This window comes from Pempheris klunzingeri, chromosome 4, assembly GCF_042242105.1.
Source record: "Pempheris klunzingeri isolate RE-2024b chromosome 4, fPemKlu1.hap1, whole genome shotgun sequence".
Taxonomy (NCBI): Eukaryota; Metazoa; Chordata; class Actinopteri; order Acropomatiformes; family Pempheridae; genus Pempheris; species Pempheris klunzingeri.
Window position 1 is genome coordinate 4,361,408 of NC_092015.1, and position 26,792 is coordinate 4,388,199.

Genomic DNA, 26,792 nt, shown 5'->3' on the forward strand with positions numbered 1-26,792 from the left:
ACTAAATGTCTGAGACACTACTGTCCTCATATGACGCCATAACTTGGTAGTAATTGCAGATGACATGAATGTGGTAGAAGACATCATGCGCTAAGACGCCCTCTTAAAAGAACTACTGCTGTAAAAACCAGTCTGGTGGCCAGTGCCATTGGCTCATTTGCTTTTAGAAAACTAATTAATGAGGAGCAAACGCGACATGCTTTGCTATTAGGAGAGTTTACTCTAGACACACATCAAAGCTCAGTAGAGAACTCGATTTATCGCCTCGCAACCAGCCAAGTGGCAGTTCATTCATTCATGTCTGTCCAGAGATGTATTATATATGTAGGGAAGACTTGGAAAGTGTTTACTACAGGGTATAACGTGTATTTTTTGGCAAGTTATGGAAATGGAAGTTATTACTATACTGGCATGTATAATTCCAGTTAATAATTCCCAGTGAGAAACATGCTGTCTTCAGTTTTGACAGAGAAGTACAGAGGACTGATGGAGAGCTTCGTCACATGGTACGATGACATTCAGCTGAAGCTCAGTATCAGGTGACCCCCTGTCCTGGTTGTCCCACACGCAGAGGAATCAATAAAAAACTGGACTTGACCCACAACACGAAGCCCTCTTCAGGAAGGGACAGAACAGACTGTTCTTCCTGAGGAGACTAAGATCCCTCTTCTATCAGTCTGTAGCAGCCAGTGCTCTGTTCTTCGTAATGGTTTGCTGGGATAGTGACATTAAAGCTTGGAGGCCAGAAGTCTGAAAAAGCTGTGAACAAAGGCCAGCTAGTTGATCAGGTTGGCGTACAGGAGGTAAGGGGACACAATCAAAGCCATCGTGGGTAACCCTTCTCAAACTCCCTACAATTAGTTGTGGCAGCTCATTCAGCCACCAGATGATCTCGCCCAGGTGTAACAACAGGTGCACCAGGGGCTCATTTGTGCCCACTGCCATCATACTGTACAGCAGCAGTGGAGACCACTAACTATGAGCCCCCCCCCCTCTGCAGCTCTAACAATAGACAGTGTTTCAACTATGAATGTTGCTGAGGAGGATCACCACAGTTTCAAAGTGTACGCTCAAACATTAGCGTCACCAATTCAGTATCTGACTAAAAGTGTCACACTCTTCCCTTCTGTTCCTGAGTTATGGTGTTGAAGAATGGACAAACAGTGTTTTATACAGAACATTATGATGTTACAGTGATGTTCTGGATATAACATGTCACATCATCAGTTTATCCCAGTACATATTTGTGTGAAATGTTATCATAATCAGTTTATATGAATTATTGATTCATGGCCAAAAATGTGTTCACACACACCTTTGACCACCAAAATCTAATCAGTTCATCCTCAAGTCCAAGTGGATGTTTGTGCCAAATTTGAAGAAATTCCTCCCAGACAGGAGGAGGAATGGGGGAATGAAAATAATATCCAAACAGGGACACCAATAGAGAAATAAGGAAAAAGAAGTCTGGCGCAAGGATGAAGAGTATTAGTACACTGTTAATGAGACATTAACTGAGAGGGGAAAGAGGAAACACAAACAGATATAAAAGTACATGCTGCTGAACCCTACCTTGACCTCAATGAAGTCTGGTTGGCCCAAAGAAATGAGCTCCGAGTAGGCCTGCATCTCCTCCACATTCCAGGCCTTCACAAGCGTCAGTCTGTACACCGTCCTCTGTCTCTGGATGGACACACGGGTTGGGGATAGATGATAAGTGAGGGCATAAACATGACGTTGTTGTAGTATTAGTTGTTTTTCATATTTCATTTATTATTGGTGTACTGTTCCTATATCGTCTTCCAGCCACATTCAATAAAAATCAAGTCAATCAGATTGTCCATCAGAGGCTTGGTGACACATTTGTGCAATATTTTATATAGATTTTTTGAGAAACTTTCAACTAACTTTCCACTTTAGTAAAAAAGCCTCATCTTTAAAATTGAATTCACACACTGGGTTTCTTTGGCACTGTTAGAAACCAGAACTAGATTAGGTGTTATAACAGTGTGAGCTGCCATAACTTCTGTTTTGGATGGGGTGGTCCAATCACCAATATAACAACTTAACAAATGAAACAAAGAAAAAAAAACTATAGTACACTTGATTGAAGCAGATACAATGGCTTTGTTTGGAAATGAAAAAGCCCTTTGACCTCTTTGACCTGGACATGTGCTGCATGGGTTATTCATTCAAATCAGGGAAGACGATATGTTGTAATCCTTTGGAACACATTAGTGTAAAATCACTAATTGTTGCCTCAGAATTGTGCTCCCCATCGCGGTTCTGCTGATAATGTATTTTGTATTCAAGCGTTTAAATTTCTGCACTCATCTTCTTGTCTTTTATTGAAATCAATAGTCATGGCAATTTGTTGTTTCCAACATCTGTCCTCAACAGGCAACACAGCAGCTCACAGATGTCCCGTCAACCACCTACTTTCTGTCTGAATTATAACAGAGTGATTAGGCAAGAATTGCATGTTTATTAATGCTGCGTCTCAACAGAGCTGCATATGTTATGATTCCCGAAGATGATCTTCAGGATGAGGATCAGGCCAACCCGGGCACTTTTTATGGAATATTATCTGCTATGTAACACATTTTCTAATTACATTTCCAATACTTTGTTAGTTAGGTAGACAAGCTGTCAAAAACGTCTCATTGTGCATTCCGCAAAATACTGGACCTCCACAGCTTTGTCAGTGAAAAAGCAGGAAGGTAACCGTAGGAAAATAATTACAGAGCAGCTAGCACCCTCATATAGTTATTGTTGTTATGATTATTATTATGATTAGCATTATTATTACCATATAGGGATGTCTAAGCAAGCTATGTGAGCAGAAGCACACTGAAAAACTGCAACAATTTCACTCAAGAGCTGTTTTTATAGTAGAAAATTACATTTCCACCTCACGATTTTTGGCGAGAAGAGAAGCTACCACACTAACACAAACATTACAGGACTCTAGGCTATATTTCCTCAATGTACCTTTAATCAACTGCCATTAACACATGTAAATGTAGGCCCTCTTTGTGTAGTTTGTGCAATATGCAGCTGATTTATTAACAAATAAATAAACGTAAATATAAGTGAAAAAGATATTAGATTGGCAGACACCAAGTACAGATGTGGATTGAGGACAAGGCCAAGAAAACCTGATCTGGAAAGCACTCTCAGTAAAAGTACTGAAATAAGTCCTACTCATAGTTGAGTGGTGTAGATTCAGGCTATTGTTGCTATTGTATGGCAGGAAAAAGAGGATTTTTGAAAATGTGATGGAGGAAGAAAGATGAGGAAAGACGAGTAGAGGAGATGAAAGAAGGGGAATGGTAAGGGCAGAGGACATGAGAAATGGACAATACAAGGAAACAAGTAAATGACAATGGAAAAAGGTAGAGCACTCTTTCCCTCTTTTCTCCCTCCCTCTCTCCCTGGAAGGTTATCTATAACACTAGGTCCTTTCAGCCCAGTAGGGGAGGGGATAATTGGCCAGTGGAAGCAGGGAGGTGAGGTATTTCAAGCTGCCTCTATTCTAAATCCGACACTGAGGCACAACTCTATCAATCCCCCAACGCACTGCCAGGGAGGCCAGGTGGAGGAGGGGAGGAGAGCTGTCAAACGGAGAACAAAGAGGGATAAGCGCTCGGGAAGGATGGAGATGGAGCCCACCATGAAATGGAGACTTAGGAATATGGAGCTGAAAGAGGGAGTCTGGGGGGTGATGGGAACAGAAAGAGAGAGTTTATTTTTGGAAAGCTTGGAAGTTGCACACAGATAAACTATACACACACATATATATATACAACTCTTTGGGTGAAATATGGTCATGCAACTTCATTGACTCCAGAGTCTGATATGCAAATGTTAACTTTAAGATACAATATTTAAAGAATCTATAAAATATGCACTTTAATATATGCAGCGCTCTCCGGTTCAGTCTATCCATGCTTAACATCCCAAGGGTTAAACCATGTCCTGCCACGGATGTGACCATAAATTATCATGACTGCTTCAGATTTATCCCCATTCAACAATCATGCAAATCCATGGCAGATAGTAAGAGGTCACTGTCCCACTTAAGGATCAAAGACAGAAACAGCAATTCAAATACATCACACTTGAAATGTACATTTTCATGCCAGAAATTTTATTCTGGAGAAAATAAGTTGCATAGACTGAGATCTGTGCATATGATTGTTGTTGCTGACACAAAATACAGAGATTTGTACATTTGGTGTCATCCCCTGTATGTCTAACATGTGGTATGCACATGAAAATGCTGAGGCAGGAAACCTTGATGCAATCAGACATTTGTTTGACGCCATGCTCAAAAGTAATTCTTCAGATTGATGCCTCCTCTGGCTGTCAGACAGTAGTCAAAATAATGACATAGCAGGGAGCTTGCAGTGAACGTGCCAGCGGGCAGAAGTGTCAGCCTCTGCTCCACCAGGACTTTACTGTCACCCATCGGACCTAAACTGGATTAACCTTCAGTCAGGAAGAGATCAGCAATGCTGTGATACTAAAATAAGACCAGCATCCTACATTAGATTAGTTTGATGTCCACTTGTTTGAATGGAGGTTCATCATAAATGGTCATATGGAGAGCTTGATCAAGCATGAGGTGTTTGCTCTGCATTTATTGCATATTTAAAACTGTCACAATACAGTATATTATATACAGTAATTACAGTCTAGACTGCTTTATGAGGCTGTATGCAAACATCATAGCCCTATAATGGTGGTATTTATTGCAAGGCCACTGTTATTCTAGCCACTCCTGCAGTTACTTCACATTGATATTTCCTTGTTGGCATGTGGTGAAACTGGTGATCTGGATGCAATCAACGTGTAATGATCCATCTCCAGTGACTTGCCTCAAGCCGTGCAGTCACCAACACCTCAAGCTGAGTGGTAATGAGTTTATCCATTGTTTGCTAAAGCATTAAACAAGAGGAAGCCAGCTCATTACAGATAGGTGTAATAGAGGCTCCCTCTAAGAGACTTCACAGCCCCCATTTCTCAAAGCTGTTGTGCCCGTGCACCCAAACACCATTTTTATCCTCCTTTTGTCGTTTTAGGGAACACAATAACAGACAGAATCGATTTACACAAGGGGTCTGGTGGCTAGATGCAGGCTGTGATAATGGACCACAAGGTTAGATGCACTATTTTAAACTGTTATGTGGTATCTGTAAAGAAAGATCACAGATCACACACTAACAGAAATGTACACCTCTGGGTGTTTTCATTGTTCCGGTGGAGGCAGTGGCATTTCAACTCTGACTGAGCCAAAGTGTTCAAAGTTTCAACAATCAATAAAAAGCCACTCTTCCCCACTTGAGTAAAGTGTGAGAGTGTCTTTATCGTTTATTGGCATCTCCATGCTGACGACTCAATCTGGCTACAGTTTTCATCAGCTGCTCTGATTCACTCAAAACAAAAAAGATGAGTCTGCACAGGAGGTAAGGATCTGCCACTTCCAAAAGTCTGACAGTGAGTTGGAGATAGGAGATTACTTTTGTTAAAAATCACCACAACAGCGTATTTTTATTCACAGTTTTCCCAGAGATAAATTTGAGTTGTCAAGCTCTTCAGTTTCAGTAGATTTTGAGGGCAGGGTGAGAGAATAGTTTAAAAGTGGATTGCACTGTAGACAAAGTTCCTTTTCTATTCAAAACTTTAAATCACATCAAAAATATTACCTGCCTCCAATCCCCCAAATCTAGCGATGTAGAGAAAAATTATTTCTCTGCATCGCTAGATTTGAGTCAGATTTTTTTGTTTTTGTTTTTATGAGAACTAAGAGTAAATCCAACAAGCACTGAAAAAAGATTCTGGACTGGAAGCAGCATTCCTCATCTGTTTATCAACAATCCAATACAATCTATCAAGCGAAGCCAGTGTCTGACTTTCTGTGAGCAGAAGAGAACAAGAAACCATCACAAAAGCAGATCATTAGAGAGCGGAAACGCCATCAGTTGTTACAACGATGCTTTCCAGTCAAAGCAGATAAAAGAAACTCCATGCTTAAAAAGGTGTGACCATTGTGCACCAAGCCCTCGGTCACATCCTAAGGGGGCAAGAAACAAGATTCCTGTTTGGGCTCCAATTATGAATTCCATAATTTACATGAACTTAACTGTAAAATAAAGCAGGATACTGATGTGTGTGGACACTTCTGCAGGCTTTGCATCTCTCCCCGTGATATAGCAAGATAAACAATGTAAACACGGGTGTCAAAGCTTGCAGCATATGCGTTCCTCTCATTCCTCACAGTCTGAAGTATAGTAAATGACACAGACAATGGTGAGGATTGGCATTCCTGCACCGACTTTGATTGACAGGACAACTCCCAGGATGCCATTTGGCTCCTCTGTTGATAAAACAGATGTGCTGTCAGAAGCTGCACAGCCGTTCCCATTCATTTATCGGGTTTAGCTCACATCGACAGAGAAGATACAGAAATCTAAAACTTAACATTTCACTAACAGCAATGACAGTGATCACACATATTGATGGGACCAATCTTCTGGAGGTTTTTGAAATCTTTAGATTACCTGTGAGGTAGACTTACTGATGCGAGTAATTCAATGGACTTGATCAAATAAGGTACTTTGAGCGAGCTAATGGGCGATAAAACAAGCGTGCAGTTTGTTTACAGTGATGTTGATTTTACTTTAATTGGACAGAAAGTAAAAGTGGCATAAGAGCCATTGAGGAAAGTGTTTATCGTTACTGTTACTACTATAGCTGGCACTCTGTAAACCTGCCAACTATCATCACAAGTGTGCTGTTACAGTGACCGAGGTGACAAAAAAAGCTTTCACATTTTTTTCAAACACTCAATTCTTTTTCTATAAATATCAAGTCCTGCTTTTAATAAATGCTGCATATATATATATATATATATACAACTCTGGGGGCTTGATGGGACTTGAGAATTCAAGCATTGGCACACCAACTGAGTAATCTATGAGCAAGTTTTAATCCGGGGTGCTGCACAAGGTTTTTTGGAGCCAACACCCATGCTTATAAAAACATGTTGATAAAATATTATTTATAACAATGACTATGAAGCCAGCTTAAAGAAATCAAAGGAGCAATTTAACTTGTGGCGGAAGCGTGCCATCACAACGAGTGAACATATCCACACCATACAGTGCATTCAGTGACACCCACTCTGAATAATTCAGAGAAGAATTCTGAATTTTACCTTATTTATGTGGGTAAATTTGAACACCTTACTCCAATGAGTTTTAGTTCACAAGCTCAGCACTCTCACTGGAAACCAAACTAGCTCAGTGGGCAGCTTACCTTCTCTCCCAGGGCTCTGAGGCTGTCCAGGAAGCGGGGCCAGAAGTCCTTGAAAAGTGGCCGGTCAATTTTCTTCAGACTGTCTTTGGTGCTGGCATCCACACTAACATACAGCTGAGTAACTGGCACCAGGCTCCTAGACATTAACGGAAATATGGAGGAGAAGGAAAGGTAAGAATGAAAGAAGAAAAAAACGTTTCAAATTTCAAATCGAGTCCCCCTCAATGTCATCAAACCTGCACTTACTCCTAAGAACGCATGAGTATTTATCTGTCAGCTCCCTGAAGGACAAGACCGAAAACATTTGGGCTGAATATAGATCTGTCTCTCAGCTCCACTCAGCGTACCTTTCTTTTCCCATCTTGATTCAATAATATACATGATGTCAAACACTATGTAGTTGTGCTAAATGCAACACATTTGTTACGTAGGCAGATGAAGGAAAACGAGGAGCTTGAGAAAACCTAAAAGTGCTTTTCATCAATATTAAACATGGAAATACATTAACTTGTTTTGCGTGTAGCTGTGGTGGTAAACAGAACAGAAACGAGTGAAAGATTCACAAAACTGAGACAAGGAGAGCAGCGGCCTGTTGTGTTTTTACATGGAAGATAAAAACATTTGCTGTGTAAGAAAGGCAATTATGTAAAGATAAAGAAAAGCACTATCTACTTCTGGTGAATCTCCGAAACAACAATGTGACAGCTCCCCCTTTTTCAAAGCAGAACTGGAAGAGACTCAATAAACTGCAAACGCTCCTCTCCAACCACGTGGTTCTGGCACACAGGAATAAAATGGCTGAAGGCTGCTGTCCTTGAATTAAACCTGCTCCATAAGTATATCATCAGCCTGTGACAGGCAAGTTAGCGGACATATCGGCTCTGTCAGTGTGAGTCATGATGACAAATTGTAAGGCTTGTGGACAAAGTGGTGTACCTAGACTTAAGGTCAACAGGCATGTTGAGTGACAGAAACCAGAGTAAACATCTGGACATGAAAACTTTATTTCAAACAGGTCGAGCGACATACAGCTTTTACAGTACCGGCTGGTGAGAAAGTGGCAACTGTATACTATATTTTCATAGAAGAATCCGGACAACGAAAGATTTGAGAGAGTGCAAAACAAATCTGGGCTCTACTCAGTCTGCAAGTAATCCTTTAGGACACGGATTTGTGAGAGCAGAATTAGATTTGAGCTCATCATTATCAAGACAGTAGATGTCAGCTTTTTCATGCGACCTGATGCTCTGTTCTTAGTGCATGCTAATGCGACAAGTTCTTCCTAAGCTTCACTCTACGTACTGCACATGTGATGGGAAAAGGCTTTGGTTTACTTTCCTTGCACAAAGGTGCACAGCTCCAGCAATGAGCAGACAGAGTGCTGAGTCAAAGCCATGGTAGGGCTGTGTGATATGACAGAAATCTCATGTCCCGATTCGGGTCATTTCAGACCCAGATAACAGTACAGGTCAAATTTTCTGTAAATTGAGTGAATTCTACCCAGGATTCTTGCATAAGCTTAGTGGTGTTTGAGTCTGATGTGGGGACTAGTCTGGGGTACACTTTGCAGTGTTCAGTTTCATGTCTTCATAACAATACACTTTATTTATATAGAACTTTTCTTAGCAATGTTACAAAGTGCTTTACAAAAGAAAATGAAAACAGACAAGGCAGATAAAAGGAGAATAAAATGAAATGAAATAAAGACAGAAAACAGTATAAATATCTTATCCTTAGTAGCGTCTGGTCACACAGTTTTAGTTTGATATGCAAAGGTTTTGACATGTCCGCCTCTGAAACTCCTGACACATAATACAAGTGAAGTTAATGGAATTTTGTTTGTGCAGCCCAAAGCTCTGAAAGTTTAATTTGACGATATGTTTTGAACACAACAAACAACTCCATCCACTATAGTACTGTACCCTTATTAATCCACACGCACAGCGCTTATAATTGTGGAGTCAGAACCTTTGATCCTTCCTGCGAGGGCACAGTCTACCTGCTACAACACACTTATGCTCCCTGCTTTCCAATTCATCCTCCCAGACTTAAAGAAAAGAGCTTACAGAAGCAGTAAACTAAAATATACTCCAGAAAAACAATAAGCAGATTGGCCAGAATGGATATTTTAGGATCAACAAAGAACTAGCAACACCCACACAAACAAGGTGTGTCTGACCTCTTTGCTCCTACCTGATTTCCTCTGGGAACTGCGCATTGGTGACCAGAAAACTGGAGATGTGGTGGGAGTGAAGGAGGCGGATGAAGGTGTTTATTTCAGGGTACATGATTGGCTCACCCACCAGGGAGAGGGCACAGTGCTTCACTGCCAAGCCCTCCTCGTACCGCTCGGGCTTCACTCCAGGGACACCTGGAGGGAGAGAGATTTTGAAGTCAATTACATCTTTGTCTTAATCAGAGTCTCCCAACAATAAAATGAGGGGCCTCCCATGTGGAAGCATAAGTCAACGTGCAACAAAAAGCTGTGGGAAATAACAGCATGAGGTCAGGCTTTGAAGTGAGGTCAAACTGAGTAATTACATCAAACCGGAGAGGAGAGGAGAGGAGAGGAGAGGAGAGGAGAGGAGAGGAGAGGAGAGGAGAGGAGAGGAGAGGAGAGGAGAGGAGAGGAGAGCCTAGTCCATCTCTCTTCTACTCCCCGTCTTCTCTTTCTCTCTGAACTGTCTTGAACTGGATCTAACAGCACACAGACTACAGGGTGCTGTAAAAATACGCTCAGCATACATTCCCTGTTGGGATGAATGTTATAAAGTTTAATTTTCTACTACTATTAAACTTTAAGAATACTAAATAAGAAAAGAAAAGAAAACAAAAATGCATTCATAGTAAGAGTTGAAGAGACAACTAAGAAGCATTAAACACAGTACAAACCTCAGCCATGTTGCTGTAAGCTCGTTTGACTTGAGCCAATAAAATTACTTTAGGAGTGAGAAATCAATCCTGCTTGAGTTTCCATTAGCTTAAGTTGCTCCAAAGGAAATTATGACCGTCCAATTGAGCAAAGTCCACATTTGGATCACAACCATAGGCCACTGAATTTACATAAACTCTTCCATGAATTCGATTCACAGACAAAGCAAACAAAATTAAATTGGCCACAACCACCTGGGACATGACGCAGAAAAAAAAAAGCAGAAGACACGACGCAAGACTTTAGTCGAACATGTAGATATATAGAATCTGTGATGTGATCAAGTCAGCTGTTGGGGTTTGACGGGGGTTTGGGATGTTGGGGGTGTCGAGTAATGTTATGCAGCAGCGACATGTCCGCCTGCTTCCTGCTGATAGTACAGAGTGTTAAATGCTGTGTGGCATGGCGACAGAATAAACAAATGGTAAAGGCTTTGGGGGGAAAAGCTTCATACACTGTCATGGGGATTTGATGTGATAATGTTGTAGCTGCAGCAGATACTGTTTAATTTAAGAGAACATGCAGGGAATTTTAATCAAATAAAACTTTGGACTGTTGTCTTCACATGAATTATTGATGAACCTCAAGCATTTATTTGTGGTGGTTGCACAGAAATCAGCTGTGATACTGTGCTACCTTTCAAGGACAAATTATATCTTGCAACAGCTGCAAAGACGTCAATAACCCCCCCCTCCCACCCATCATCTCCAAACCCTTGAGAAATCCCATTTAACTCTGTTCATAACAACCAGCTGAGGAGGACGGTGCATGTTTAAGACAAGAGTGTGGAACCTCATTAAATGTATACGTCTAATGGTAATAGTAATGTGAAATATGATTATATTCCCACATTATTTCCTCCCCAGAGGTCCAGTGAAGTGAATCACTCGGATAAGAATAAAGTCCACCAGCAGGGGCATGGGGCTCTATTATAAGTTGTATAATGATGGTTACTGGATTGGAAGCCACAAAATTGATTCAAGGGAAGACAAGTATTATCAAAGACCTTTGATGTCCTATGGGTCGACTCATCAAGACTCACAGAAGACTGTTAAGAAGTCATCATCCTCTGGTTTGTTTGATTTGCTTATGGTGCATGATTACGGAAACATACTGAACACTTCCCGGTGGCGTTGTTCGCCGTCTGCACGATGATTTCACATGATAAAATTAAACAAGGACATAGGTGCCTTGGATGGAATGGTACAGTGTACAAGTAATGTATGCATGGCTGGAGTGAGTCATTTTAAAAAATTAAAAGTCCTGTCTTGTGTTAGCTAAGAGAGTCACAGAGCAAAATATTTAATTTATGCGCCGACTTAGCTGCAAAAGTAAAACATCACCAAGCATCTTACTGATATGCAAATGTACTGCACACTGACTAAAGTAGAGTCATGCTCATGTGAATTTTACCATATTGCCCAGAGCAGACACTCATGCATGACAGAGCTAAGTGCCACCCAGTGAGTGAGTACTGCATGATATCCTAAGTACTAACAAAGGTAAAAAGCATCATCAAATGAACAAACTAATCAAACAAACTAACAGCCATAAACTCACCCAACCACCACAGAGCTTCAATAAAATGTGCATCCAAGCACCTAAAGCCACATTTATATCCAACCACATTCAACTTGTTGAATCACACTGTGGGCTTTCAGAGGCAGTGTCTGGATAGGTCATTGTGTTAGGCATTATAAAATGTATCACTGTCAATGGTAAATGGAGCTGAAGGCTGTCTAATGTGATTTCATAGTGCCACTGGAAAGAAAATTATGGCTGACAATGAGCATGTAGGCTCACACTTTGCTACAGTATGTTTTCAATTAGAATTGCAAAGCTTTATTTTGGAAAAGCATCTGAAATTTGGCTCTTTATTTTCTGCACAAAACATAACTCTAATCTATTTCATGACAAATGTTTCGGGTTTTTTTTACTCTAAGTAAACTAAGAAGCAGCTTACTGTCAGTATAAGCTCATGTGTGCTATTGTTCCATTATAATCACATCAGGAAATCGCATTTTCTATGATGACATGCATTATAATACGCCATGAATGACTGCTCTGAGAATGGTATTAGCTATAAAATAGCCCTTTGAAGAGGATATGCCTCAAAAGCTTTCAGCATTTGGCATCTATATCATTTCCTGAGTACAATTTCTCCTCTGTTTTATAACGAGATCAGCAGTGGCTTTGAGGTTGGAGAGGCAGCCCTCTGACTGCAAGGTCTCAGGATCAAGCCAGACCCTAAGGATACTTTGGCTGGAGGTGCAGTCATACATGTCGACTAAGCATGACTATGGATCCTAAAGGAAAGTGTAGGTACTGGCTTCTATTTCAGTTTCTGCCAGCTAAATTAGTTCCAAGTCTCAACGGGCTGCACATCCACAGTCATGTCACAAAAACCGAGCGTTAACTTTGCTGCATACCTGTGAAATAATGAACAGGATGTACTTAGGACTGAGGCAATGCAGGAGCTTATTGCTATGCAGCTGATGCTCAAATGAAGGAAGCTCAAAACACAACACTGCTGAGAAGGAGAAATCCATTTATACTGTTTGTGCATGTAAGATTGATAATTATGTCCTTTTAAAATATGGTAATAAAATATCAGTAACCCTTTGAGCAGGTCAACAGCAAAACAACAAACACCTGAGTGAAGAACAAACTATTCAGAGCTAAGAGCTTCTTATTAGTGAGAATATGGTGTTTTTTCTATTTTATATAAGTGCAAACTGAATATCTTTGGCTTTAGGACTTGCTGGTCAGACAAAACAAAACATGTGAAACCATCATCTAGTTCATTCTTTCATCATTTTATAGATTAAATCATCAGTTGTTAGAGAATTGAGACATGTAGGATTAGATAACGTTATAAAAACATACATTAGGCGCCGTGAAGATCTTCTTGTTTGTTGTTTAAATCCACCTGGAGTACACACAATTTTCCAGCAGTACGTGTTTGCTTTAATAAATATCTGACAAATGTGTCACCACCATGTTTGACAATATTTCTCCAAACCTTGTAAAGAAGATCTGCTAAGGGAATACAGGATGATCACTAAATTCTGTTTTGATTGAGCTTTGGGCACCGGACCAGACGTCCTCAGCCAATGTTGTGAGCAGCCAGAGAAAATACGTCCCAAATGCCAACACTATTAGTATTTGTACAAGTAGTATAAACTGAGCCCAAAAATGTGGGTACAGAGCTAATTCTTTTGTGAGAAACCATTACATGTTGTAAATCCACTTTAGCTAGTATTCTGTAGAAGCCTAAATGAGGGTACTGCTCAAATGTTTTGAGAAAATCGAGTAAAAAAAAGTGAAAAAAAAAAGAGTAAAGTTGTGACAAATAAGACACAGTGGAAGTACCAGATGGGGAAATTAAATTGTGTGTGTGTGTTGGTTGAGAAGTGATTGATGAAGTAGTATTGCAAGACTGTGAAGAAACAGCAGATGGACCATCAGCATTTTGATTGCCACAGCGCTTCCATTACTAACAGGTTAGAAGAGGTCATGAGCAGCAAATTGACAACAGTAAGGAGGCAAAGTGTGCATGAAGAAGTAAAGATGTTCTGTGTTTGTGTGAGTGTGCTTATTTCTATAAGGATTAAAATGTATGATATGCACTCAACAGTGTAGCTGAATGATAGATAAACAGCCAGAGAGACTGCTGGACAAACAAAGTACCACAAACAGATGGAACAGGAGGGAACGCTCGTGTTTGCACGCGTGATCTGCTACAGCACCAACCTCTGAATTGTCGAATCATACTCTGGTGCTTCTCCATGGAATCCTGCAGGATTTTCTCAGCAGGATCCATCTTCCAGCGCCACTCTGTGCCCACAGGGTTGGTGTGATGTCTGTTAGTGGGACACACAGATAAACGGATGGGGAATAACACAGCAGACACAAAGTAATCATTCAGGAGGAAGAACCACAGCAACAAAGGCTGACTGCTGTGTCGCCTCCCATCGCGTGGATCTCGTCCAAGAAGATGCACTAAAACACACCGCAAAGACTAAAGCCCACAGACAACTAGCACGTACGTTCTGCGTGTGCGTGAGAAGAAATTCGACATGCTGAATCACCCTAAAAGCCACTGACAGGAGTCCAACTAATGCTGACGACGTGGGTCTGAAAAACTAGGGACACAGATGTTTACTGACGGCATATTGTGTCATGGCCTTTAGGGGCAATGACAATGATGAGGCGTCCTTTATCAGGAATTACTGGACGACAGGGACGAGTGCATTATCCCACTTGTATCATGTTACCATTAATTTGAAGTTTTTCACAAGTCATAGTTCAGTTTCCCTGGTAACACCTGAGGGTTTGACGAACACCTGTCTGATAAGAGCTGTATGCAATCCAATGCTCACTACTCCAGTAAATAGGTTGAATCTATATCAAGATTTTCACAAACCACGTACCATGAACCAGAGAACGAATACTGTTGGCTGCAGCCTGAAGTAGCCAGGTGAACAGCTAATGGGATGTGAGATGATCGCCTCTGTGATAGAAGGTATCAGGGGGGCAGTGTACTTCCTGCAGCTTGTGTGTTACAGTCACCATCCTGTGGTGTTAAGATCCAGCATTTCTCTGATTTAGATAGATTTCAGCTATTAGACTGGGGTCATTTGTTACAAACAAAGTTAAAGTTAAAAACATATTTCATATTTGAAAATCAAGGTGTCAAACATCCACACCAAAGAAGTTAATTGACAAACTGAAAGTGAATTATGAGGGCCATGTGTATTTGCACCACATAAAAAACATAAATTGAAAGAATGCATCCTGCTGTAAAACACTGCACCTCCTTTGGGTGTTGATAGCACCCTCTGACTGTCTATGTGTGATGTTTAGGTGCAACAACGAATCTTGAGGCATCACAAATTTCAGACAGTCTGGCCATGCATATGCAGACACTCACACCACGCATGCTGGCCTTGCACATCAAATCTAATTCCACCTGTTGCTACAGTGAGGTGGATGGAGAGGGCAGCTGCAACATCACATCTGTGCCCTGAAACTGCTTACTTCCTGTCATCCCACATAGCTGTCTTAAGAGACACTGGCATATCTGTGGTGACAGGGAAGCAGTTCACCGCAGCCCATTCTGACAATGACCTTTCAGTGCTCAAAGCAGTCACCTTTTCAAATGGAACTTGAGGGGAGTAAAAAGCCCAGTCTCTCGCCAATGTCATGATGCATCAGTGTCCACTTTTATGGCCTCGCAGGTACGCTGCCATTAGTCTTCTGCGCGTTAATCATTAACTTGTTTGCCACAGACAGCTCAATGACAGGGAGTCATCTTGACTAACGAGGTAAACAAGCTAGGTTCAGGAAGGAAGAAAAAAAAAAACATAGCATGTAGGCAATAATCCCAAAATGCTCCATTCTGAGATTCCTCTACAGTTCAAGTAGCCATATATACCACTCTTGAAAAACATAATCTTGAACAACAGCTTTAGGTAAATCAGTAAGGGAATGCAACTAAATGGATACCAAAACATTAGTGATAAGTCTGTGCTCACACAAAGACAACATGATCATTTGCAGCCCTGCCTAGTCACTCTGATAAATCAGAGTTTAAGCAAACAGGTTTAACTTTTTCTGAACAGCAGCCACTTCGGTAGCCATTTGGCATTGATAGGATAAAAGGCTAATTACATTTTACTACCCACGATTCTCCTTAATCATGTCACTACACGATCTGATGGAGAGGGAGTTGAGGAAAACAAAAACAGCCAACAAGAAACACATTTTCCAGCAAGGGTCAGTTTCACGAAGATATTTTAGACTTCAGACGATAGCTGACGGATCAGGAGATGGTAGTGAGCGCACTCATTTTTGTTTGTCCAGGGAAACTACTGAGTCTTTGATGAGGTAACAGCAAAAGTTAGCCATCCTCCTATATAAAGATGTCAAAGCATCTCAGCTCTGATAAAGGTCTGTGCTGGGATTTTGTGCTTTATTATTGCACTGTTACACTCTGTGCTTTGCATAAAGGCAAACATGTGGGCAATTTGATACAGTCGCTCACTTACCTTATCCTGTGCACATAGCAAATTAGTCTTACTTAAAATAGTCAGGATCAGACAGCTTTATGTAACGCAAGAGTTTAGATCAGTTTGATTTCACCCATAATCACAGTCTGTCTTTGTGAAACTGACCCCTGAACATTGTGGTGGTTTTATTCTTCAGGTACATACCTCCAGCAGAAAACACACTTGTTAGCACAGGCAAGGCTGGGGGTGGTCTCCATGCACCGATGGGACTCAATACCATAGAAAGTGTGCTTGTAACAGCCTCCTCTCCCTCGCAACATAGACTAACAAACAGAAACAAACACCTTTAATATGATTCATGCCTCCAGTTTGTCAGAAGTGCAAGGCTTCATTGAGAAGAGTAAATTCCATTACCTTGGTCCATCGACAAAGCTTCACTCCTGAGTGACTTCCAATTAGTTTGTACCCTGAACGGAAGCAGAAACATGTGAGAAGAATAAGGCTCTCAATCAGTAAACACCTCTTTGACCCAGAACCACATAGGCCAAATTCAGCAGATAATTAATACATAGAAACGTGGAGATTACATTTTCTTTTGAGTGGTACATCAACAAAGCCATGCTCAACATTCACAAAGCCATATTCATTCACAGTCCTCTGCTGGGCTACTGAGAACCTCTGATAAAGCGTTGAGCTGTGGCTCAAGGGCACGTCCACAGTAAGAGGGATGGGATAGTGTTTCAAATTCCATTTCAGCACAAAAGGGGGATAAAGTGTTTCAAATTCCCTTTCTTCACAACTCTGCCTCTCTATCCCTTTTATTACCACAGCCTAATACCACTGGCTACAAATGGTCACGTTTGGATGAGTCCTTGCAGGTCTGTTTTTCATAAATCCTCTTCTGTGATGTCTGTCAAAGTTAATACTTTCATCTGTATCGCTAAATCGGCTCAAGACATACCACAGCATGATTTTGGGATGGAATCAAAAACGGCTCACTTTTAAAGTCCAACATTTAAAGATGCTTTCTAGTTAAACCAGGAAGCAGAGCAGCCTGATGTGTAATTAAGGTGGAAACTTTTTATTTGGAACCTTAAACTCATTTTGCTTTTAAATCCCTGTAGCTGAAATATCTAATTAAAGCACAGCATGAAATTGGTGTCAGGGTGTGTATAAGCTCTCAGTGTTTCCACAGATCTCAAGTTTGATGCTAGATGAGTCAAACCCAAATGCAGTTCATCAAGGCTGTTTTAGACTGAATGGTGAAAATACTCATTTTTGATTTACCACCTGAATGAAACAGCTTGCTATTGATCAAGGATCTTCTTCTGATACATCACAAAAATCACCCTCACTACAAATGCACACACAAAAGGATTCAACTTCTTTTTTCTCGACCGCCTAATATTTGTTGTGCCTTTTTCTCTTTGGGGCAAAAACATGCTGACCAGCATCAAATTGTTTTTCCACCTGAAAATACCTTGAGAGCACATGTCCTCTTCTAACCTCGCTCCTAGCAACTGCAAGACACATAGAAATATATAATCCCATAGCCAATAAGACTGGAAACCACAGTGAGGAACTGGTACTGCTGGCAGTTTATTTAACTATTAATGATCTTAATGTAACCAACGTTTCCCCTCTTGTGTTTGTTAGAGAAATCGATTTCCAATGCCCCCGCGTCCTTTCATGTGTCAGTGGAGAGGACTGAGCCAAAGTGAGGGGGAGGTGGATGGAGAGATGAAAGGAAAGGTCTTTCCATTTCCTCTTTCTGTGTTACCATCAAATCCCATTTGATGGTATGGCAAATGATTGGAGCACTGGAAACATCTGTTTTTTAAGATTATATTAGCTTCTCTGCCCAACTTTTTAAAGAGGCCTTAAATTTGTCGGAGAACTAATCAACTGCAGGCTCACAGGTAGCCTGCTGCTTCAAATGGCTGGTGAATAGAAGCAAGTCCTTACATATAAGGCTTTTAATCTGTATAGCACAACCACACACTGTATATAAGAAGTGGACGTAGCCACCGTGATGTCACCCATTATTTTGTGGACGGACACGTTTTGAAGCCTCAAGTTGAGCATTTTCAAAATCGCAATGTTAGTTTAACAGCTGTCAACATCTTAATTTTGGAGGCAGAAGTGACACACACGTTTTTTTCCCACCTCTGATTGGTTAGACTAAGGTCTGAGATACGTCTGAATTATGTCTAGGTAGTCCCACCCTAAAGCATAGCCTGCTGTATTGTCCATTTCACTTGAAATGGGACATCAACGAACATCATGCTGCACTGAAGAAGACTGAAACCATGAACACAATGTTTACTGAGGTAATAAATCAAGCGAGCAGTAGGCTCAATTTGTCATCGACTTCCACACAATCAGACCTCTTTTCTTTTTAGCCAGCGGAGTCGACACCCTGCTGGGAAGAATGCAGGTTTCAAGCACTTCTGCATGGGCTTCACTTTTCAGACTCGGGGGCCACGTCCATTCTTCTATACAGTCTATTGATGCAACACTATTGACAATGCTGCAAACAGTTTATATTTTGATCTGTGATGCTCTGTCCTCCAAGCTGAAGGAAATAAAATAAGAGGGGAGAAGATGTGTTTAATCAAGGAGTTGGAAAATCAGCCTTATTTGTTTTTAGACACAGATAAAACCTGCTTAATGATATTGTTTTAGCCGACCTCTACTCTCCTCCTCCTCTATCATGAGAAGTTAGAGAGATACATGTGCCCTAACTCATTACAATGACTGTTTCAAATGGATGTCTGCCCACTATGTTTACTCCACAAATACAAATTTAAAAGACACAGATTTTAGGTACAGGTGTACACACTGAAAATTCTAATCTCCTGAGCCATGTTGACAGCAAACTATTCTCTTGAATGTGCAGCACTATGTTAAAACTTTATTGGACATTACACAAGACTTTCAAGTGACTTTTGCATCCATGTCATGCCAGAAAAAAAGGCTATACAGAAAATACAGCCTTCCAAGATCCAGTATCATTAAAACAATGCCAAAACCTTCATCCTTCATTCTATTATTGCAAATAAAACAAACTGTCTACGGGGAGCGACTGCTGCCAACATAACTAACATGAAATAGGTCAACATTTGGTCAAATGAAGAGAAGTTTTGCTCACAGAGCCCTATTTATAGAGTGTTGTGTAAGCTAACAGTAGGGGGTTTCTGGCTGGAAATGACTGGCCAGAATAAATAGAGAGGAGGTAGTAAAATCTTTCAGATTGAGCTAATGAGTCAATAACCAGGGCTCTGAGTCTTTATGGGAGGCAAACACCTACACATAGAACATATGGATACACTATATGAAGCTTCACTTACCAAAACACAAGGAGCAATAGCATAAATACCAAACCATACTCAAAGTTAAGCATTCAGATTTGACTTCAAGCAATAATGACACACAGTAAGTCTCAACCATCGACACCGGCAGCGCTAACATCTTCCTAATCCAATTGAAATTTAATATCCAACATTAAAAATACTGGAAAAATACTGTGATATTGCCTGTACATTGGGGATATCAGGTATGCGTGAATAATCGGAGACGTAGACGACCATACTTCTTCAAACTATACCTATTTCAAAAGAAATAGACAAAAAAAAACAAAACAAAGATGGACACATAAAGGACTGTTTCTAATAAAAGGGACCACAGTACCTCCGTTGAACTACATTGTCTGGACATTTAATTAAGAACTTTATGAGCACTACCGCGTTGACACCACCTAGGAGCACTTTTGTTGAGGCTTCGGTGTGGGCGGAGAGGAGTGAAGCCCTGTGGGACTGCACCCCGAGGATGTGAGGAGGCAGAGAGGGTAATTGGACTTCAATGCATCATTAAGTGCAATTAGACAACAAACAATCAAGCTCCACATTTCTCCTCATGTAGAAACTCTGACTGGCTTTAACCGGCCAGTTTCAGGATGTCAGAAAACAGGCTGGAACACAGGAAACAATTTCAGCAGCTAATTAACGTTAACATACGCACGCAGGGGACCAAACATATTATTTCTTTCTTCTTCATTTTTCTTATTATTTCTTTTTTTTTGTCAAAGAAATTATCTGTTAAGGTCAGTAAACAGGATACTTGATGGATTACAAAAAAAGTAAGTGAGTTTGTAAAGGTACACGTCTGTCATGGGTGAAAACTTTTCAGAAAAAAACACATTGTCCATTGACTTACTGCTGAAATGACATGACTCATAATTCATGCTTTAATGTAAATAACAACTTAAGTGCCCTCATGGAAAGAGCAAGGTTAAGAATATGCTGACGAGCATCTGGTGTGCTGGGTCTATAATGTGATTTATTTTTTATTTTTTGCAAAGCTGTTCAGCCAGATAATGTGAATATATTATCCAGAGGCACCAGTGACACCTAGCAGATGTTCTTTGGGAAAAGCGACACAGTTTTACACAAGTCAAAAATGTATAATATTTCATCACCAGCTGAAGCAGCGTCATTTCTGGACCATATTGATGTTCTCTCCATCTTTGTTTCCAATAAGTTGTATGTCATGTAAACTGAATCCACCTCACCTTGCTTTGTCAGTGCTTCTCTGAGGGCAGGGGTGATCATCTCTCGTCTTTCCCCTTCATCTTCAATCTTCTTCACTCCATTCAACTTGGATAGCTTCACCAGTCGGCCGTCTGCTTGACCCTCCTCTTTGCTCTGTGGCAGACACAAAAGGGTCAGGGTCAGTTATTGTTTCTAACCATGATGGTATCTATGGGCTCTGTTGCAGACATCTGTCACAACTAGGAATTCATGTTGTCATCTTACAGAAAAGATGCCAAGAACTTCTTTCACTTCGGGACACCCCCTTCAAACCTCGTTTTTGAAATACCTCAAACAAGAACAGCACAAATACACACTAAGGTTTGCAGGCTTGAAACTGAGTAACATTCAAAGATATTACACCAGTTCAGTTTCTTAACTCACGTGCATTGATAGCTGTTATCTTCTATCCAAACTTTGACAAGCAAAAGCAATACATTTAAGAGTGAATTGTTGTGAATTGTTCTCTCACCTGCAGCACCAAATAAACAAGTTCTACGATGGGTTCCTCCTACGTTCTTGGAAAGGTAGGGGTGAGCTGAGGGGTGTTCAGTTGATTGCAATCAACATCACTGCTAGATGCCAATATATCCTACACTTGCACCTTTAAATTAGTCAAGGACCAAACCGTCCGGGTTAGTAAGCAGTCAGTGGGTGACATTGACTCAAAAGCTCTCACATTCCCTGCAGAACAATGCTGACAAATGGACACACGTGTAAGGACACCGCTCTGCAGCCGGCTCATTAACACACACGTCACTGCAATACACCCCAAGTCCTAAAATGCTGATATTGAATAAACCACAGCAGGATGCAAGATCAAAGTTCTGAAATGTTACATATATAGCACTGGAGAAGGTCAACAGAATAAAGAGAGTTCAACAGAAACCGCACTGTACTGTATGATTTTTTTTTTTTTACTGGACTCTAACAGTAGGAAACAGCATCCAGAAAAAGCACAAAAAGCCAGTTTGAATGTGACTTTCCACATGATTTGATGCTCACCATTTTAAGGAACTAAGTTGAAAGCAAAAAATTCAAAGAGTTCCTCCAGAGTGTTTGATGTGGGACAGGACTGAAGATCAAGGGTGGTGATTCTGCAGTCCTTGCATGAGTTTGTGTGTGACATAACCATTAACCACTGCATGACATGATCATTCTTGCATAAAAGGCTTCGTCCTGTCTGGACCGTAGAGGTTCGTCTTGGTTTAAGGTCCTTCAGGGGTCCAGTGAAGTGCAACAAAACTGTTGTTGGATTTTATACCACAACAGGAGCATATTCTTTTGAGAGATTAACAACTTCCTTCAGGCCAGGATTATATCATTGCAGTGCTTGTATGCAGATCTAAATATCTTCCAGATATACTGTTTGCAAAGACAACAGAGGATTGTTTAAGTCCTGCTAGAAAAGCTGCCCAGTGTATGGGAACAAGTATTGCTTTTCAGAGAGGAGTAATGGACGAGGTGCCTTTGAGATTAACCATGTTAAGTGACAGCTCCATCCAATTACTGCACTGCTGCCACTGCTTCTGCTTGTCTATGGGGATCCATATGTCATCTTCTCAGCACAGCAGCACTCATGAGGGGCCGATACTCTGTCAGCAAATGTTGACAAGTGTTCGTATGTGTGTGTTCCTGAAGAACTGAGACAGTTCACTGGTTCCTGTGCATTTCGCTGTGGGGCATTAACCCCTGTTCATTGGCCGGACAGCTCTAAATGCTATACAAATGCCCCACTGAGCCTTAAAAACGGCTGTAAGAACGCTGGGGAAATAAGCTTTATGTGCTTCAGCCAAGCCAGTCTGATCAACACTTGATTCAATGTTGTGTGAACATCAGCCACATTTACTGAAAATCCCTGGGTTCCCTCGCAGTGACCATTTCTATCTTTTCCAAATAGCTCCCCCCGGATCTGTGTGTTTGGAGTCTGTGATCTCCAGAGCTGACTGATCTTTTACTTAGGAAAAAAAAACAACCCCTAAAATAAATCCTTTTGGAAAGTGACATACAGATTTGTAGTTTTGATAACATCGTTGTTCTGGTGTACTTTTTTTGTCCTTAACATTAGGAAAAGATCTGGTTTGTACAAAAACACGATGTGGGTTAAAGCTGAATTCAGTTGGTTAACCAATAAATTGCCTGAAAGACAAATCTGCATATGGTGTGAAATATATTTGAGTTGATTATTTAACTGTTAAGAAGTCACCTCAGCTCTAGGACACTGTGACAGGCACTGTCTTAATCACATTTCATAGATCAGATATCACTTGGCCTATGAAATGTGATTAAAGCAGTGCCTGTCACAATGTCCTAGAGATTGATTCAATCAAGAAAATAATTCTAATTAATTTATCAGAAAAATGTTGGTTGCAGCCATAATCTGCATGGATTTGTCCATTTTACCAAAATGTCTGATGTGAAAAACAGAGTGAAGACACTAAGTTGAAAATGCAAACTTAACCTGCCTTTGGCATCCCACGAACTTTCCAAAACAGGAGACTGAGCATCAGTCATACATAAACATACATGTGTAAACACACAGCTCGAGCATTGTGCATCTGAGCATGACCTAAGGTGTTCAGAGCTCATCTGTTTCTGCTGACAAACCTGACAATAGTGTGCTTTCACCTTCCGCCTGGAGCAATCCAAGCCCATGTAGCTCTCTAGCAGCTTTATCTGCTCTGTGCAGCTGAGGCCATGTGTGCCCACTATTAACCAGCCTCTGCCCCAGGTACGGTTAAGGCTCCAGCAGCAGCAGCCCCTCAGGAGAGCAGCTCTATTGTGGACAGGAGAAGCCGTGAATAAGTGAGCCATCATGCGGTGTCAGAAGTCTCCTACATCTCCTTCTAAAGTGGAAATGGATTTGGGGTTATGCTGGATGATATTTGGAAACTTCATTTATCTGTGCAGATTATGTTGGATGACGCTTTACTTTGAAAGGATGCAGTAAGCCGTGCTCTACTCCAGTTATCACTGCAAGTGTACAGTAACTCAAACAGTCAATCTGGGATAGCATCAGCCTCCCAATATGGGAGAAGACTAGTTTCCCCTCTCTCAGCCGGCACAAATGTCCACCTTCACTTACTGCATTCGTGACATGCAAAATTCTGACAGCATACACAACATGTAGCCAACAGTGCAACAATCTGTCCCTGCGGTGTTTGCATGCAGCCCTAGCGATTCATCTGGCCCCAATCTCTGGTTCCCACTGCTCGGCTTTCACCCTCGCTTGAGAGCTCACAGACATCAAGTCATGCCTGGGCCTGTCTGGACTAACAGAACTGGGGCATCTCACAGCACCATGTTGAGCTCTGGAAGCATGACACAACATGGGGCTGATGCAGACGGACGGTGCAGCGATAACACACAGGGCAAGCAGGTGACCAAGGGACAAACATGGAGGTACATGTGGGAGGAGAGGGCACAAAAGAGCAGGATCAAGTACAGAAAGAAGGTTTGGCAGTAAATTAACCACAGAGAACCTCAAAAACCAAGTTTGCTTAGTAAAGTCATGTGTTACCAAAATTATGAATAAATCAAATTATCATATTAATTAAAATAATGTAAAAGATCAAATAGGTGCACATTTATAAGTCCTACCTCGTAACAAGTCCAACCTTTCTTATATTTCTTTACCTCTACGTGTGTAAACGAGGTGGACAAAGTATCAGAAGTAACGTTCAATATAATACAAACTACATTACATAATACAAAACCACTAAATAATGCATTTTCAAAATGCATCAGAAAATTCACTCAACTAAAGTAGTGTCTCAAAAGAAAATTTTAAGTCTATCTCCACTCAAAAATGCATTTTGCTTTATTGTTACTTCACCTGGATGTTTGACCTTCGCTGTGCGCTGAATGATGCATGTGCAGAGTTGGAGAAAAGAAGGCTGTTTTTACACGACTCTCTGCGCTCACCTTAAATCTGGGATTATGGCTTGTGTCCATGAGCAGGAGTTCGTATCATCAGAACTAGTTTGAAGCCAGTCTTTGTTACAAAATGCAATTTATACAAGTGTGCTGTGGAAACTAGAAACACTTTGATGAGGATAATGGAACTTTTTTGTGGGGAAAAAAACACGATCATTTCAAAGTGAAGTACTTAATGTCTTGAACATTTATAGAGCGACTGTAAAGTATGGTTGTATTGTTAAAAAGGCTGTTTGACCACATCATCCATTTTTGTTTCTGCTCTGCCCTTTAATTGGCACATATTTGGCATCCAAAAGGAGCAAATATTTCCAGACTTTCAACAGACCCCGATCATATTAAATAACTGCATGTCAACACGATGTTTGAGTTAATTGTTAATTCAACGGCCCTTTAAATCACAGTCGCATCAGCTCATGTCCGCTTTCTCCCTCCGGACGCTGAGCTGAAAACGTCCAAACCCAGCCCAGAAAACTGTCTGGTGCCCAAGTTAATGATCCATTTCACACTAACTCCTATCTGGCAGCAGTCCCACAGCATGAAATGGACCAATCCAACACAGAAACCTCCTCAGACAAGGTTTAGATGCCAGTGCACTGAACATTTGTGCTAAATCAATTAGAGAAACAATGGAAGTGAAGCTTATTGGCACTTGGCAGAATATAAATAGAACAACAGCCAAACTGTTACAGACTGAGGTTTGGTGAAACGAGCCAATCACAGCATTCATGTAAATCTACTATTGGGTACATTTGGAGAAAAACTGTTTTTTGGATAATATCTATCATCATCAACTATAGCAGAGATCCAGTCATCCTCACTCCTGCCTGGCTACAAGCAGCAGTGGCATCAGTACAGACACATCCATCAGTGCCACATTTAGCTGTTACAGCCTTCTGCTTTTATGGGTTAGCCTCAACAAACAGGCAAAAAAAAAAGCATTCAGGGTTGGATGAGGTAACTTACTTATCCAAGTGAGAGATGATTCATAAAGAAAGTAGACAGCTTTGGAGTGTCAGTAGCTGTCAGAAGTTATTCCCATAATTGCAAGATAAAACTCAACTGGAGATGAATGCTTATTTAAGTGTAATGGGTTTGAGAGTATGAAGTGCCACAACCAATGAAACTCATTAGTGGGTGAAAACATCTGTAATCTCGGGACAGCCCAGATCAAAACCAGCGTGGCTCATCAACACTGTATGAAAACACTTTTTTTGTCCTCAATCTGGGACATTAAGTCCCTAAAAATCACTCCTCTGCTCAATAATTGAATGACTTTTCATCGGCTAATGCTACACGCAACCTTTCGGACACCTTTAAGAGAATACGTTTGACAATCTGAGTATCAGGCCTGACCGCTGGACTAAAAGGGAGTAGAGCCTCGAGATACGATCCAAACTGTTAGCAGTGAATCGAAATCTATAGCAGTTCACTTAAAAACCTTCACCTCCTTCTCACTGCTTCAGGTCAGACTCCGGTAATAATCGGTGAGGTTTAGCTTCAGTTTGGCTACAAAAAGGCTGAGGATGTAAAAGAGCGTCAGACTAGTGGTTCACTCAGAGATGTGAGTTGCCTGCAGAGAGTCTCTGCCATCACCTAGTGGTCAAAGACAGCCTGAGTGAGCTTCCACCTGCAGTTATGGTGAGAAGTTGATCTCCAGCTCATTTTTCCAATACTGCAACAATGGGGTTACATTGTGATATATATATATATATATATATATACACGTCACAATGTTTAGCTTATTAATAGGAGGTGACATAAAACAGATACTGAACTACTGGACCTCAGCTGGCTCGACACTGTAAATTAGGTAACTAACATGTTCCAGTCAGGGGAATTTCCTTGTTCACACTTAATTTGCTGCTTGGTTAAATACTTGCTGTCTCCTGGCAATAGCAAATGTTTAGTGTACAAACTAATTACATCTTGCACTGCCTGCTCTGTGACCAAATTAGGCAAAAACACCAATTTGTTACTACCGCCACACAGAAGAATTGTCAA

General features: G+C 40.9%; 1 protein-coding gene across 1 annotated transcript in view; it reads right to left on the reverse strand.

The window, feature by feature from the left end:
• tyw1 (tRNA-yW synthesizing protein 1 homolog (S. cerevisiae)) overlaps window positions 1–26,792 on the reverse strand; it is a 53,303-nt gene that overhangs the window by 18,864 nt on the left and 7,647 nt on the right. Inside the window, exons 8-14 of the mRNA XM_070828992.1 lie at window positions 20,834–20,966; window positions 16,678–16,730; window positions 16,468–16,586; window positions 14,006–14,115; window positions 9,514–9,691; window positions 7,321–7,456; window positions 1,573–1,683 (exon numbers count right to left, since the gene is read on the reverse strand). Of these exons, the coding sequence (XP_070685093.1) occupies window positions 1,573–1,683; window positions 7,321–7,456; window positions 9,514–9,691; window positions 14,006–14,115; window positions 16,468–16,586; window positions 16,678–16,730; window positions 20,834–20,966 (840 nt within the window). The remainder of the gene's footprint in view (window positions 1–1,572; window positions 1,684–7,320; window positions 7,457–9,513; window positions 9,692–14,005; window positions 14,116–16,467; window positions 16,587–16,677; window positions 16,731–20,833; window positions 20,967–26,792) is intronic.